At 35.6% G+C, this 13,251-nt stretch overlaps 1 protein-coding gene across 1 annotated transcript; it reads left to right on the top strand.

Annotated features, from left to right (window-relative positions):
- The first annotated feature begins 6,222 nt into the window (after positions 1 to 6,222).
- Positions 6,223 to 6,867, top strand: LOC134229688 (uncharacterized). Its single transcript, XM_062711455.1, has one exon. It carries the CDS (start codon positions 6,223 to 6,225, stop codon positions 6,865 to 6,867), a length of 645 nt encoding a protein of 214 aa, XP_062567439.1.
- The last annotated feature ends 6,384 nt before the right edge of the window (positions 6,868 to 13,251 follow it).

Below are 13,251 nucleotides of genomic sequence, written 5' to 3'. Positions count from 1 at the left end.
ACAAACGCTTGCGTGCGGGAACCCAATATGTTGGGTCCGAGTCTGAAATTAATGCTTCGTCACATAAAACGTCGTATAAAACGTATAAATGAGCTGTGAATTATTCAGAATCTATCAAAATGTATTATACAACTACAACACATTGAAAAATAGGTAATTAAGATGTGAAAATATGCAAATTATTTGTGAAATTGTGATTTAAAGTGAAGGTATTTGGCGTTTGTTACGATGAAAGTCGGTCCGCTATTTTTGGAAAGAGGGAAAAAACGCGCATGTAATTGAAACGTAAGAGAAACGTATATAACACCCCTATAGAATGGAATGACCTGACACCCCTTGGAAATAGATTATTCCAAGGGTATATAAGTCGGTGCAATTGGCAGATTCAAATAATCGCAGTCAGACGGCGAAGAAGACACATTGAAGACGACAGGAAAACGTAAGGCTAGGGTAGGAATAGATAAGTTCATCAGCGGTAGGTATTAGGGGAATTAATTTGAGAGTCAGGAGGTAGTAGGTCTAATAAGATCGAGGCGCCTGATTCTCTATATTAATAGGAACCCTTTTACCAAGAAAGCGCGGTGAATTAAGTTACCCAGTCACTTGCATATAAATAGATAGCCCTCGGTAAAGCCTCTGATAGGATAATATTGAATTATATACAGAATCATTATACTCAGGAAGAGTAAAGGAAAATTATTGTATCTCCTAATCATTTTTACTCGGACAGAGTACAAGGAAAATCATATATCCCTTATAAAGAACCCTATTGTTCAGATAAACACGTTACATTTTGGTGGCAGCTGGTTAAGGGATAGAAACTTGATTAAATTTGATATTGTAGGGAAATTAGTATTGTTCTTTTGTTGATTTTATTTTACCAGGTGTATTTTGATTTTACCAAGTTTAGAAATTGTGTATATTTTACCGGGTATATAGGTTAGGTTCATTATAATTTTGGTATTGTGTATGACTTGCTAAAGTTTACCAAGTACGTTGTCTGTGAAATTATAGAATAGAGAAAACCAGGAACATAAGACAAATTATACCAGAATGAGTGATAGAAAGGACGAATTGATAGCTGACCTCAGTGCTATAGATGCCAGAAGGGAAAAGCTCAGAGAAGAAATAGAAAAATTACGTTCAACACCTCAGATTACCAAGTCTTCAGTGCTACCAGATTCCGGAGTAGATGTTAGGGACAGAAACCCAGACAACACTTTAGATGAATTAGATTACAGAACACCAAGCAACACAGGACATGCACTTGGACAGATGCTATATCCGGAGCCTGGTTATACATTGTACCAAGACAGAGAAAGGACAGATCGAACCTTACATAGGGATACAGAAAATAAGCTGCGGCGCTTTGGTACAATAAGTCAACCAGTTTTCACCGATACACATTTTACACCAACCCCTCCCTTGTATAATAGGTGTGCGGTGTCGTCATCAACTTCCTCCACGGTTACTTGGTCAAACAACCAGAATCCATTGCAGGAACCAGTATATAGACATCTACCTACTCTTGATTTGAGGAAGAACGTTTCAGATGCACGGCCCAAGGAATATTCATACGGTAAAACAATTATGAAACCTGCAACATATGATGGGTCGGGATCATGGATCGATTATAAAGCCCATTTTGAAGCATGTAGTGATATCAACTCATGGAACTCACAACAGAAAAGTTTGTACCTTGCAGCCTCTTTAAGAGGACAGGCTCAAACGGTCCTTGGTAATATGCGACCAGGTGCAAATAGAACCTATATGGAGCTGTGTGACGCATTGGAATCAAGATTCGCACCTGCAAATCAAACTGAACTCTATCGAGCTATGCTTAGAGAAAAACGTCAAAAACCAAGTGAATCTTTGCCAGAACTTGGTGAAAGCATTCGACGATTGGCACATCTCGCTTATCCAACGGCACCCAGAGAAGTTACCGAGATGATAGCCAAAGATCAATTTGTAGACGCACTGGCTGATTTTGATATGCGACTTCGCATTCAGCAATCACGACCAAAGTCATTAAATGATGCTGTTCGCTTCGCCGTGGAAATAGAGGCTTTCTGTAGGGCAGAGCGCCAAAGAAGAGGAGACGGTGGATATGTCAGGAACACAAGCAATAATCAAGTAACACCTGATGCTCAACAAGACTCAGTGGTCAGGGACGAACTAAGGCAATTGAGGGATGAAATACAGGCTTCCTTAAAAGATTTAGAAAAGAAAATTGCCAAGGTCTCAACAAAAGAAACAATCACCACTTCAAGTTCTTTAAGCAAGCAAGGCAAGTTTCCTTTTAAATGCCACAATTGCGGAAGAAAAGGTCACATGATGAAAGATTGTTTTGTGAAAAGCAGTCAGGGTGAATCTAAGATGCCAAAAGCAGACTTGAAGAATTCGACTAACCTGAAGGAAAATACAGATTCACAGAAGAAGAGTGGTTCAATAGTTTCCAGCACAACCTCATTGAAAGTTGACCAAAACATACAAGAATCTGGTTTGTTTATTAAGGCGATGGTAAATGGAACTCGGTGTAATTTATTGTTAGACACTGGCGCAACTCTTACTATTTTATCAGATCAGTTGTATGATAAAATAAATAAGACCGGGAAAATTGGACTTTCACCAGTTACACAGAGAATCGTTGGTGCTGATGGTGCTCCTCTTAATGTACAAGGGAAAGGATTATTCCACATAAAACTTGGTTCTCAAGAATTTGAAACCCAGGCAGTAATAGCTAACATCAAAGCAGATGGTATTCTAGGATTAGATTTCTTACAAACAAACCAATGTCTTGTCGACGTTTGTAAGACCAAGATGCATGTTCATGGAGTAGAACATGAATTAGAACTCCAAGGAAATATCGGTTGCTTTCGCGTCAGTCTATGTGAAACCATATCTATTCCTCCCAAAAGCGAAATGGTGTGTTCGGGTCAAGTGTTGGACATACCAAAACTTCCACAGATACCTTTGTTGATTGAACCCTTGGCTAAGTTTCAGGATAGTGGAAGAGCTTTGGTGGCCAGATCGCTTGTCCATTCATCTGAGAAAGTGGCAGTGAGACTTATGAACATATCTAGTCAGCCTCAGACAATCTATAAGAACACAGTAGTAGGATTGACATCCCCAATAAGAGAAGTATTTGTGCCTGAAAAAGAAGGCATTGTTAATAATGTTACCTCTGAAGAGGATAAAGGGAATGTTCCTGAGCATTTGAAAGATTTATTTGATAAAACGAAAACTGATTTGTCAAAAGAACAGGCGACTAAAGTTAAAGATGTTCTAATCAAGTTCAGTAAAATCTTTTCGAAGAGCAAAGATGACTTTGGAAGAACATCATTGATAAAGCATCATATCAAGACAGAAGGAGAAAAACCAACCAAGCAACCTCCCAGAAGGTTACCGCATCATGCTGCCGAGTTCGTTGATCAAGAAGTGAAAAATATGGTTGAAAAAGGCATCGTAGAACCCTCCTCCAGTCCATGGGCTGCCGGGGTCGTTCTTGTTGAGAAAAAGGACGGCACAAAAAGGTTCTGCGTGGATTATCGGTCATTAAACAGTAAAACGGTAAAGGACGCCTACCCTTTACCGCGCATTGATGATTCCCTTGATAGACTTGAAGGAGCTTCGTGGTTTTGCACGCTAGATCTTCACTCAGGCTACTGGCAAGTCGAAATGAATGAGCCTGACAAACCGAAGACTGCGTTTGTAACTAGAAATGGTCTTTTCCAGTTTACCGTGATGCCTTTTGGACTATGTAACAGCCCAGCAACGTTTGAATGGCTCATGGAAGTAGTTTTGGCTGGACTAAATTTCAATATATGTTTGGTATATATTGATGATATTATTATCTTTGGGAAAACATTCGATGAAACGCTTCAAAACTTAGAACAGGTATTTACAAAGTTACAGTCGGCGGGTCTAAAACTCAAAGCTGCAAAATGCACTTTGTTTAAAAAGGAAGTTCTGTTTCTAGGCTATAAGGTGTCTGGTGACGGAGTTCAAACAGATCCCCAGAAAGTAGCTGTCGTGGAACAGTGGCCGTTACCAATTGATGTCAGTGAAGTACGATCTTTTATAGGCCTATGCAGCTATTACCGAAGATTTATAGATGGATTTTCTAGCATTGCAAAACCTTTATTTCGGTTAACAGAAAAAGGAAGAGAGTTCAAGTGGACGTCTGATTGTCAAAATGCCTTTGATAGACTGAAAAAGTGTTTGATAACTGCTCCGATATTGGCACATCCAAACTTTGCATTGCCTTTTATACTTGATACGGATGCCAGTCAAGTTGGACTTGGCGCCGTATTGTCGCAGAATATAGACGGCAAAACTAGAGTAATATCATATGCAAGTAGAACAATGTCAAAGAGTGAACGAAAATACTGTGTCACCCGAAAGGAATTGCTGGCTCTTGTTTTTGCATGCAAACATTTTCGACATTATCTTTATGGTCATAAAGTCATCGTTCGCACCGATCATAGTGCCCTAAAATGGTTAATGAGTTTTAAAGATCCCCAGGGACAAGTGGCCAGATGGATCGAACTACTTAGTACCTATGACCTAGAAATCATTCACAGACCCGGAGCCAAACACAGTAATGCTGACAGTTTAAGTAGATACCCATGTCGTCAGTGTGGACATGAAGAAAATGTTGACAAGGGGGCAAATGTACAGATAGTAACCTCGGACTCTGTTCCTGATGAAAAGTCTTCAATGCTAAGTCTTCAAGAAAATGATCCCGATTTGAAGAAAGTAAGGGGATGGGTGGAACAGAAAGAACGCCCAGAATATGTCCAGATTAAAAATGAAAGCTACGTTATTAAGTCTCTTTGGTCAAAGTATAAATTCTTGGAATTGAAGGATAATTTACTTTCTAGAAAATGGGTAGCCGATAGGAAAAGTTATAATCAGGTGTTGATCCCATTATCAGAAAGAAGAGAAATCCTTAAGCAGTGTCACGATGTACGTACAGCCGGACACCTTGGTGTCGCAAAAACATTGGCAAGAATTCGAGAAAAATTCTATTGGCCTGGATTACAGAGTGACGTTAGGAACTATGTCACAGGATGTTCTCAGTGTCGGAAAAGAAAGATTCGTTCTGCTGGGAAGACATTTATGCAGATGGATCAAACTGGAAACCCTATGGAGCGAGTAGCTACAGATATCATGGGACCACTTCCTGAAACTGAAAACGGTAATAGGTATGTCGTAGTGATCTCTGACTACTTCACTAAGTGGACAGAAGCTTACCCTCTCAAGAACATGGAAGCACAGACAGTGGCTGAAGTTTTAGTGGAACAATTCATAACCAGGTTCGGTGTGCCACAGATTATACACAGTGACCAAGGCAGACAATATGAAAGCAAGCTTTTCAATGAGGTTTGCAATCTACTTGGTATACGAAAGACCCGAACCACAGCGTACCATCCCAAGTCCGATGGAATGGTGGAAAGATTCAATAAAACTTTGGCTACCATGCTTAGTGCCTACGTGTCTGACCACCAAACTGACTGGGACAAAAACTTACCTTATGTCCTCATGGCATATCGGTCCTCTTTGCATGAAAGTACAGGCTATAGTCCAAACATGCTCATGTTAGGGAGGGAGGTAGCAACACCTCTAGATATAATGTACGAGTTACCCAGTGATATGAAACCGACTTATGTACATGATTATGTTTGGAAACTTCGTGAGAGCTTGGAAGAGGCATATAGATACACACGCCAAATAAGTAAACAATCAATGTTGAGGCAAAAGAAGTACCATGATCAGAATGTTGTCGGGAAAGGTTTCAGTGTTGGTGATAGGGTTTTAGTTTTCTTTCCACAGAGAAGCGTAGGGAGGTCTGCAAAGCTTATGAGTTTCTGGTACGGTCCATATACAATAATAGAGAAACACACTGATGTCACATACAAAATCAGCAAAGATGACACTGAAAATACCCTCATTGTACATGTAGATAGAATAAGACCTTATGGGACTCAGGTCCTTAGAGATGAAAATGAGAGTGTCATTTCAAAAGATCAGGATCAGGGTGCTGATGTTGAAATTGACAATGATGAAACTCGTATGGAAATGTTAGGAAATTCAGAATTGAATGAAATAGAATTAGCTTATTCAGGTCGTAGACAACGAAAAAGGCCTGCATGGCATTCTGAATATGAGTTTGATTACAATGTTTAATATGATTGTATTTATTTCAGATTGTAAGACAGAATGCCGAAGACCAAAGTTACACCAAGAAAACCTGGATTTTTGTGCTGTATTTGCCTTAGTCGTTTACCAACCAAGGACGAGTGGGGTAAACATATCCTGAATTGTGGTATGGAAGATATCAACAAGAGAAAATTTGAATGTGATCATTGCGATAAAGCTTTTAGCAAAAAGATTGTGTTAGTTCGACATGTAAAAAGAGTACACCCAAATCAAGAAACGACTGACCAGAATAAAACACCAAAACAAGTTGAAGATGAGGAAGACTGGCGGAAGGATCCTGGTCAACTTCTGTTTGAGGATGTGGACTTAGAAGCTGGCAGAACGTACCGAAAGAAGACATCTCCAGTTTTACCAGGGATTAAGCGAAGAAATGCTAGCGTCCAAGAAACCGTGACAAAAGATCTGCCCACAACAACTGAAGAGGTAGTGGAACCTAGCGACAGTGGTTCCGATGTCCAAAATGAGCCTTTTGATGAACAACACTGTGTTTGCTGTCAGAAGAAAGTACAGAAAGTTGATGTTGAAACGCAAACTGATGCAATCAAGGCAGAAAAGAGTCACCAGAAAATTATCAGGGTCACGAGGAAATTTCAAAAAGATGGTGAAGTAGTCGAGCGATTAGAAGAGGACATCTGGAATGATTAACTGCTTTATTTTGTACAGTTCACAAGAATATGTGGACATATGTTTGGTCTAGTCGGGATTCACATGTTTGTTTTATAGCTATGCATGTTGTAACAAGTAGTTACTCTAGATATGTCTTTAAAAAAAATATATAGTAATACCAAAAAAAAAATATATAAGTAAATAAATACATCCAAAAAAAATATATCTATATGATTCTCATTGATTTGGCGTGCGGGACGCACGATATCAGAGGCGTGGGTAGTGAAACGTAAGAGAAACCTATATAACACCCCTATAGAATGGAATGACCTGACACCCCTTGGAAATAGATTATTCCAAGGGTATATAAGTCGGTGCAATTGGCAGATTCAAATAATCGCAGTCAGACGGCGAAGAAGACACATTGAAGACGACAGGAAAACGTAAGGCTAGGGTAGGAATAGATAAGTTCATCAGCGGTAGGGTATTAGGGGAATTAATTTGAGAGTCAGGAGGTAGTAGGTCTAATAAGATCGAGGCGCCTGATTCTCTATATTAATAGGAACCCTTTTACCAAGAAAGCGCGGTGAATTAAGTTACCCAGTCACTTGCATATAAATAGATAGCCCTCGGTAAAGCCTCTGATAGGATAATATTGAATTATATACAGAATCATTATACTCAGGAAGAGTAAAGGAAAATTATTGTATCTCCTAATCATTTTTACTCAGACAGAGTACAAGGAAAATCATATATCCCTTATAAAGAACCCTATTGTTCAGATAAACACGTTACATAATAAATATCTACTAACTTGCTCTAATATAAAGGAAAATAAAGAAATAATTCCAAAAAATAGTTAAATATCAATAATTCTAATAAATTTGTGTTAGTAGACTTATAATTACTTAGAAATTTTCGATATTTTTGCAGAAAAAAACTGGTTAACTTGACTTGACCTTAACCTTGCGAAGTTCATCCTGTTAAAACGAAAGTAGGATGCTCATGCTACTGAACTTCAGTCTGAAGCATATCGAGAGCTTATATGGTCAGCAAAGTTTTATATTTTGGACATACGGTGGTTATTATTTGTTTATTTGGTGTTTTATAAGTAGACATACATTACATCGTCTAAATGAAAACAATAATGCGCGAGATTGAACCTGGCAAGTAACAGACGTTTTTCTTTTCCTCAGTGGCTGTGCACGTTGTTAATTTACATACGTAAATCAAGCTTTGCTTTGAAATAAAGGTTTGCAAAAAATAATTTGAAGCATCTTGTTAATTAAAAGCATTTGTTTTTTTTTTAACAATAAATAAACAAATAAATAAGTAAACTTTTTTTTTTAATCTAAAGACCCATTTCAAAAATGTTGATAGATAAAAAAGGTTCCACCTAATAAAAGTAATAAATGTGGAGGACCTTGAACATTGTAGAAAATTTTCCAATGAGTTATTGCATTAATAAGTGAGTGCAAAAGAGATATATAGAGAATATATATCCATCAGCATATTTTTGTGATCAAGCAAAATTAATTCATGATACAGGTATTCGAAATATACACAATATGAATTTTATAATTGACAATCATTGAGTCAATTAAGTGGCCCTAATTACACCTAAAAATTCTGGTTTAAAGCTCCTTGATGTTCCATCTATTTGGCAAATATTTTTTTATAACAGCATATGATAAATTGTAAAATTTTTAGCACAATTAGAAAGTAAAAACTTGATTTTTTCTATATAGTGTCTTCAAATGTAAGCTAGTTATCAGAAAAGATGAATTGATACATTTGATCATGTGCATATACATGAAAATGGTAAAAAGTGATAAAAAAAAATTTGATTCAGTGCTGATTTTCCCTGAAATGACTGTCATTTGTGTAAACTGTGGTATTTGCATGTTTTATTTCAGTTATTAAGTAATAAAATACCATTTTTATTTCCTTGATGAGGATTATATAGACTCTCAATAATTTCAAAACTAAAATATTTTCCGGGATCTTTGGTATCTTAGAGTTAGATTTCTTCAAGGCATTTACATACTCTAGTTTGCAAATATGGGACCTAATTAGTAATTGAAAATAGTTGGTGCTACAGGTATCAGAATATTTTTTTAAACCAAGTTTAAGAACATGTATCAGGGAGAAATTTTCTTTAAAGTAGACTTTTGCCAGAATAAAGCATGTGGATTAAATTGCACATTTCCTCCAATTTTTTATTTTTATTTTATTAAAACCAAAAACAGTGAGACTGCCCCAACCTATACATGCACACACAAAATTATAAAATTCACTGGTTAAATAAATGGCAACTCTACAGTTTAAAATTAAGATGAATTGTCATTTTTGTAGGCATAAGAAGGAGATTAGAGTCTTTAGAATGAGTAATTTGTAAATAAATGTATGGACTTGCATGTACATCTGTTCAATAAATAACAATAAAGACTGGGTAGTACAGCAAAACTCATTTAGTACGAACACGAATATTGCGAATTCACGGATATAGCGAAGTCAATTTGGATACCCAGCTAAATAAGTAATTTCATATGTCCCAGTGACTTCGTTATAACCGAGTTTTACTGTAGGAATTGTACTTCTCAAACTCAAAACTACACACTGTACATGTTTTTACCTATTAATATGTAATATGTCCTCTAGTTTACAAATTTATAAGGCCCAAGAAGCTTCTATATTCCATCCCTTCAAAATATGTAACAGTAACTAAGATAGGTACATTTGATGTAAGAGATGTTTTAACCTATTAATATGTAATATGTCCTCTAGTTTACAAATTTATAAGGCCCAAGAAGCTTCTATATTATTTCCATCCCTTCTAGGTATGTAACAGTAACTAAGATAGGTACATTTGATGTAAGAGATAATCACATATGCCTGAATGAATACAGAAAAAAAGGCTAAGATTTAATGTGAGAATTTTTTTTTAATGATGGTCAAAATTTTTTTTTTCAAAAATGCAAATTCCTGTACAATTACTTATCAACAAAGATAACATTTTGGTCTCCAAAGATATGTTTATTTTTAAATATAAAAATATGAATAGTTACTAAGAATACAAAGAAATCCCATAGTGAAAATAAAATATAAATTTCATTACTGTATACAGGGTTATTTTCGCCCGGTGTTATTTTCGCCCTTTTTAACAACAATTTTGCCCTGTTTTAAATTCACCCAGTCATAGTTCTGTTTAAGAAATGATGAGGTGTAATTTGAATTCGCCCAATCAAGGAGAGAGTGAAAGGGGCAAAAATAAAACGGGGTGAAAATTTCCCTGTATACAGTATTAGGAATAATATTTTATGCTGAAGTAAAAATTCAGGCACAATTAAAACTTGTGTAATAGGAAAGGAGAAAATGTATGGTAACTATGGTTGGACCAGGAATTGAACTCAGGAACCCTGCTTCACTAGTCAGGTGCTCTACCGAATGAGCTACCCAGGTTGATACCCATAGCACAACCATTACATATCCCTCTTTAAAGTTATCTTCATACTTGCAGACACAACCCAAATTCTTATTAGCCCCTGACAGGACTTTCACTTGAAAATCCAGAGGGGTCAATAGCATCAAATATGTAACAAGGAAGGAGAAAATGCACGGCAGGACCGTGAATATAAAAAGGGGCCCCTGCATCACCGGTCAGATGCTCTACTAACTGAGCTTACTCGGCCTATATCCATGACCCATACAATTAGACTTGCATAAACTTAAAAGTATTTCATAATATATTGATTGATATTATGGTAAATATCTGTCAACCATCATTAACTAAAATCAATTGAAAAAAATCAAAACTGTTTTTCACCAGTGACCACATCGAACGAAGTCATTTTTGAAAACATTATAAATGACTGTTAAAGGTGATTAAATTTCTAAAATTTAAAATTCTAGTTTTCCTGCTGGCAATTATTGTTGCCAGCCAGGAATAAAACTTCTTAAATATAAAATGCCACATTTCTTACAGAGTGAGAAGTACTGTGGGAGGAAACTTGATGAATATGTAAACTTTACAAATAACACGGAGAAATGCATTTTCTTCAATAAAAGCAAAATAAAAAAAAAAGATTTGAGAATTACTAGAGTATATTTAGGGCTGTTAGATACCAGTCATTAGAAAATAAGACCTCTATAACTTGTGTAAATGTTATTATTATTATTTTTTTAATTTATTTAACATATTGACTGCTTTAATTTGAAAATGAATACTCTGTACTAGTAAGAGCAATTAGTTCATTGTGGTGCCAATTTGCTCCAAGATTTCCTGACCTCGAAAACTGCATATTCTTTGAGGATCATACTTTCTTGTATGATTGCCAATTTTTCTTAAAATAATCACTGGTTTTATATTTACAGGCTAATTGAATCTTCAATTTATACTCTTTTTAGTTAAAATCTGAAAAAAAATCCATTAACTTAAATCAGAATTCACTTAAACCTACATGAATATATCCCTTACTCAGATAAGTATACAATGACTTTTCACAACATAACGGTATATATAACATTGACTTTATCACTGAGTTATTGTTTAAATTAAATTTTTTTTTCATAATATTAAACTAAAATTGAATTTTTAAAGCGATTGATTTATTTTTTTTCATCAAAGTGCAATATTTTCTTTGAAAAATATAGTTAAAAAGCTGAAAAAATCATTTTGAAATATATTTTTTGAAAGTTTGGTTTCCATGGCAACAAAAAATATTAGATTTAAAAAAAAATATGAATTGATAAAACACAACATTTGCTATACATTTGCCAAATTTTAAGCAAATTGGTTGTCAACAATTTTAGATATTTGCATTTTAGTGCACCATTGTGATAATTTTGTTGATATTACAAAACAACTCAGTACTGAGGTTACAGCGCACGTAAAACAAGTCAGCACACAAAGAGTTAATATCAACAAAATTTGACTTTGGAATCAGTAAAAGGACGAAGGGAGGAAAAATACATGGATTCTCTGATCAGTTTAAGTTTTTGTTGTATCCGTTGTGAATCGCAGTTCAGCTAAGGTTCCATATGGAAATATCGGCAATTTTTGTATGGAGCGTAATCGTGTTCAAGAAACCAGACATGTAAGTTTGTAAATGCAATCTTGTAAGTTTGTAAATGCAAACTTGCAATCGTATCAGTTTCATAGTATACATATGTAAGTAGGTAATTCAGACATCCAAGCATGTAGTTCTTAAAATACAACTCTGTTGACTTTAAGTTCAAATTATGAATGTGTGTATGTTTTATGCTCTAAACTTTGTTTTCCGGAATTTATATTTCCGCGCTCTGAATAAAACACAAAGACAATTCACATCTCTACAAATGTAAAGTCTACATGTTTGTCGAATTTGATTGCAAGAATTTATTGAGGAGTGTCGGTGCCATAATTTCTTTTTAAAATACTTGTTTATTTTTTTATATATATTATTATTATTACTTTTTTCCAAATTAAATGAATTCCAACGACTTCATTTTTTTATTTCTTATTTTAGTTTTAACTTCTTGTTTATATTTTCCAGCATCCGGGGAGGGGGGATTTGTCATGCCCTCAACAATTTTGCCGATATATAGAATACTATAGAAAACAGAGCTAATTTATCTTTGTGTACCCTCAATAAAAAAGTCTGACGACTTCTATTTAATAGGAAGGGGCGTAGTTGATAGTGTCCCCGAACTGAAAATTTATGGCTTTGGCACCTCCCCCCAACTGAAGTTGCTTCTTACGTACCTATTCTTTATTATTATTTTTTTTTTGTTTCCTTACGTATTTTCATCTTATCTGATATTTTAAATCATGTTTCACTATTCCTAACTTATTACTTTTTGTTGGGTAATTCTATGAAAAGAATTGAAAGTTTTAACAAGAGAGTAGAACTACAGTGCACAACAGAATTAAACTAAGGAATCCGAATTAATTATAAATTTAAACGAAAAGGGGCGCGTCGGCATTTTTTACATGTTCACAGAGGTCTTGAGCGAACACTCTACGACACGTACTATGTAGATATATTGCCTTGGAACGTGAATTTGTTTTATTATTTTAAAAACCATATGATTTCATTCTTGTGTGTTTTCTCTCCTTTTCAGACCCCTTGGAAGCAATTTCATGGGGGTTGGGGATGGGCACAAAACAAAAATTTCTTGACCTGACAAAGGCCCTGTTCAGGAGATATACATTTAACAATGAATTAGTCTTGATTTCTTTTCTTATGAATGTACCGACAATTGGGCACAATTGGAAATAACTTTCATTTACATGTAATTAGAATAGAATACATTGGCTCCCCAACCCCTGTCAGGCCCTGGACCATGAAACTTATATAAGCTCACTTTTATTTCAGTCTCTCTATTACTGATTCCTGTAGTAAAATCCAAGTTTGAGACGCGGCACGAAAAAGATCCCTCGCT

This window comes from Saccostrea cucullata, unplaced genomic scaffold (genome assembly GCF_032062105.1).
Source record: "Saccostrea cucullata isolate Sc308-1 unplaced genomic scaffold, CSIRO_AGI_Scuc_v1 ctg208, whole genome shotgun sequence".
Lineage (NCBI taxonomy): Eukaryota > Metazoa > Mollusca > Bivalvia > Ostreida > Ostreidae > Saccostrea > Saccostrea cuccullata.
Note: the sequence above shows the minus strand (reverse complement) of the source record. Positions and strands in the feature narration are given on the sequence as shown.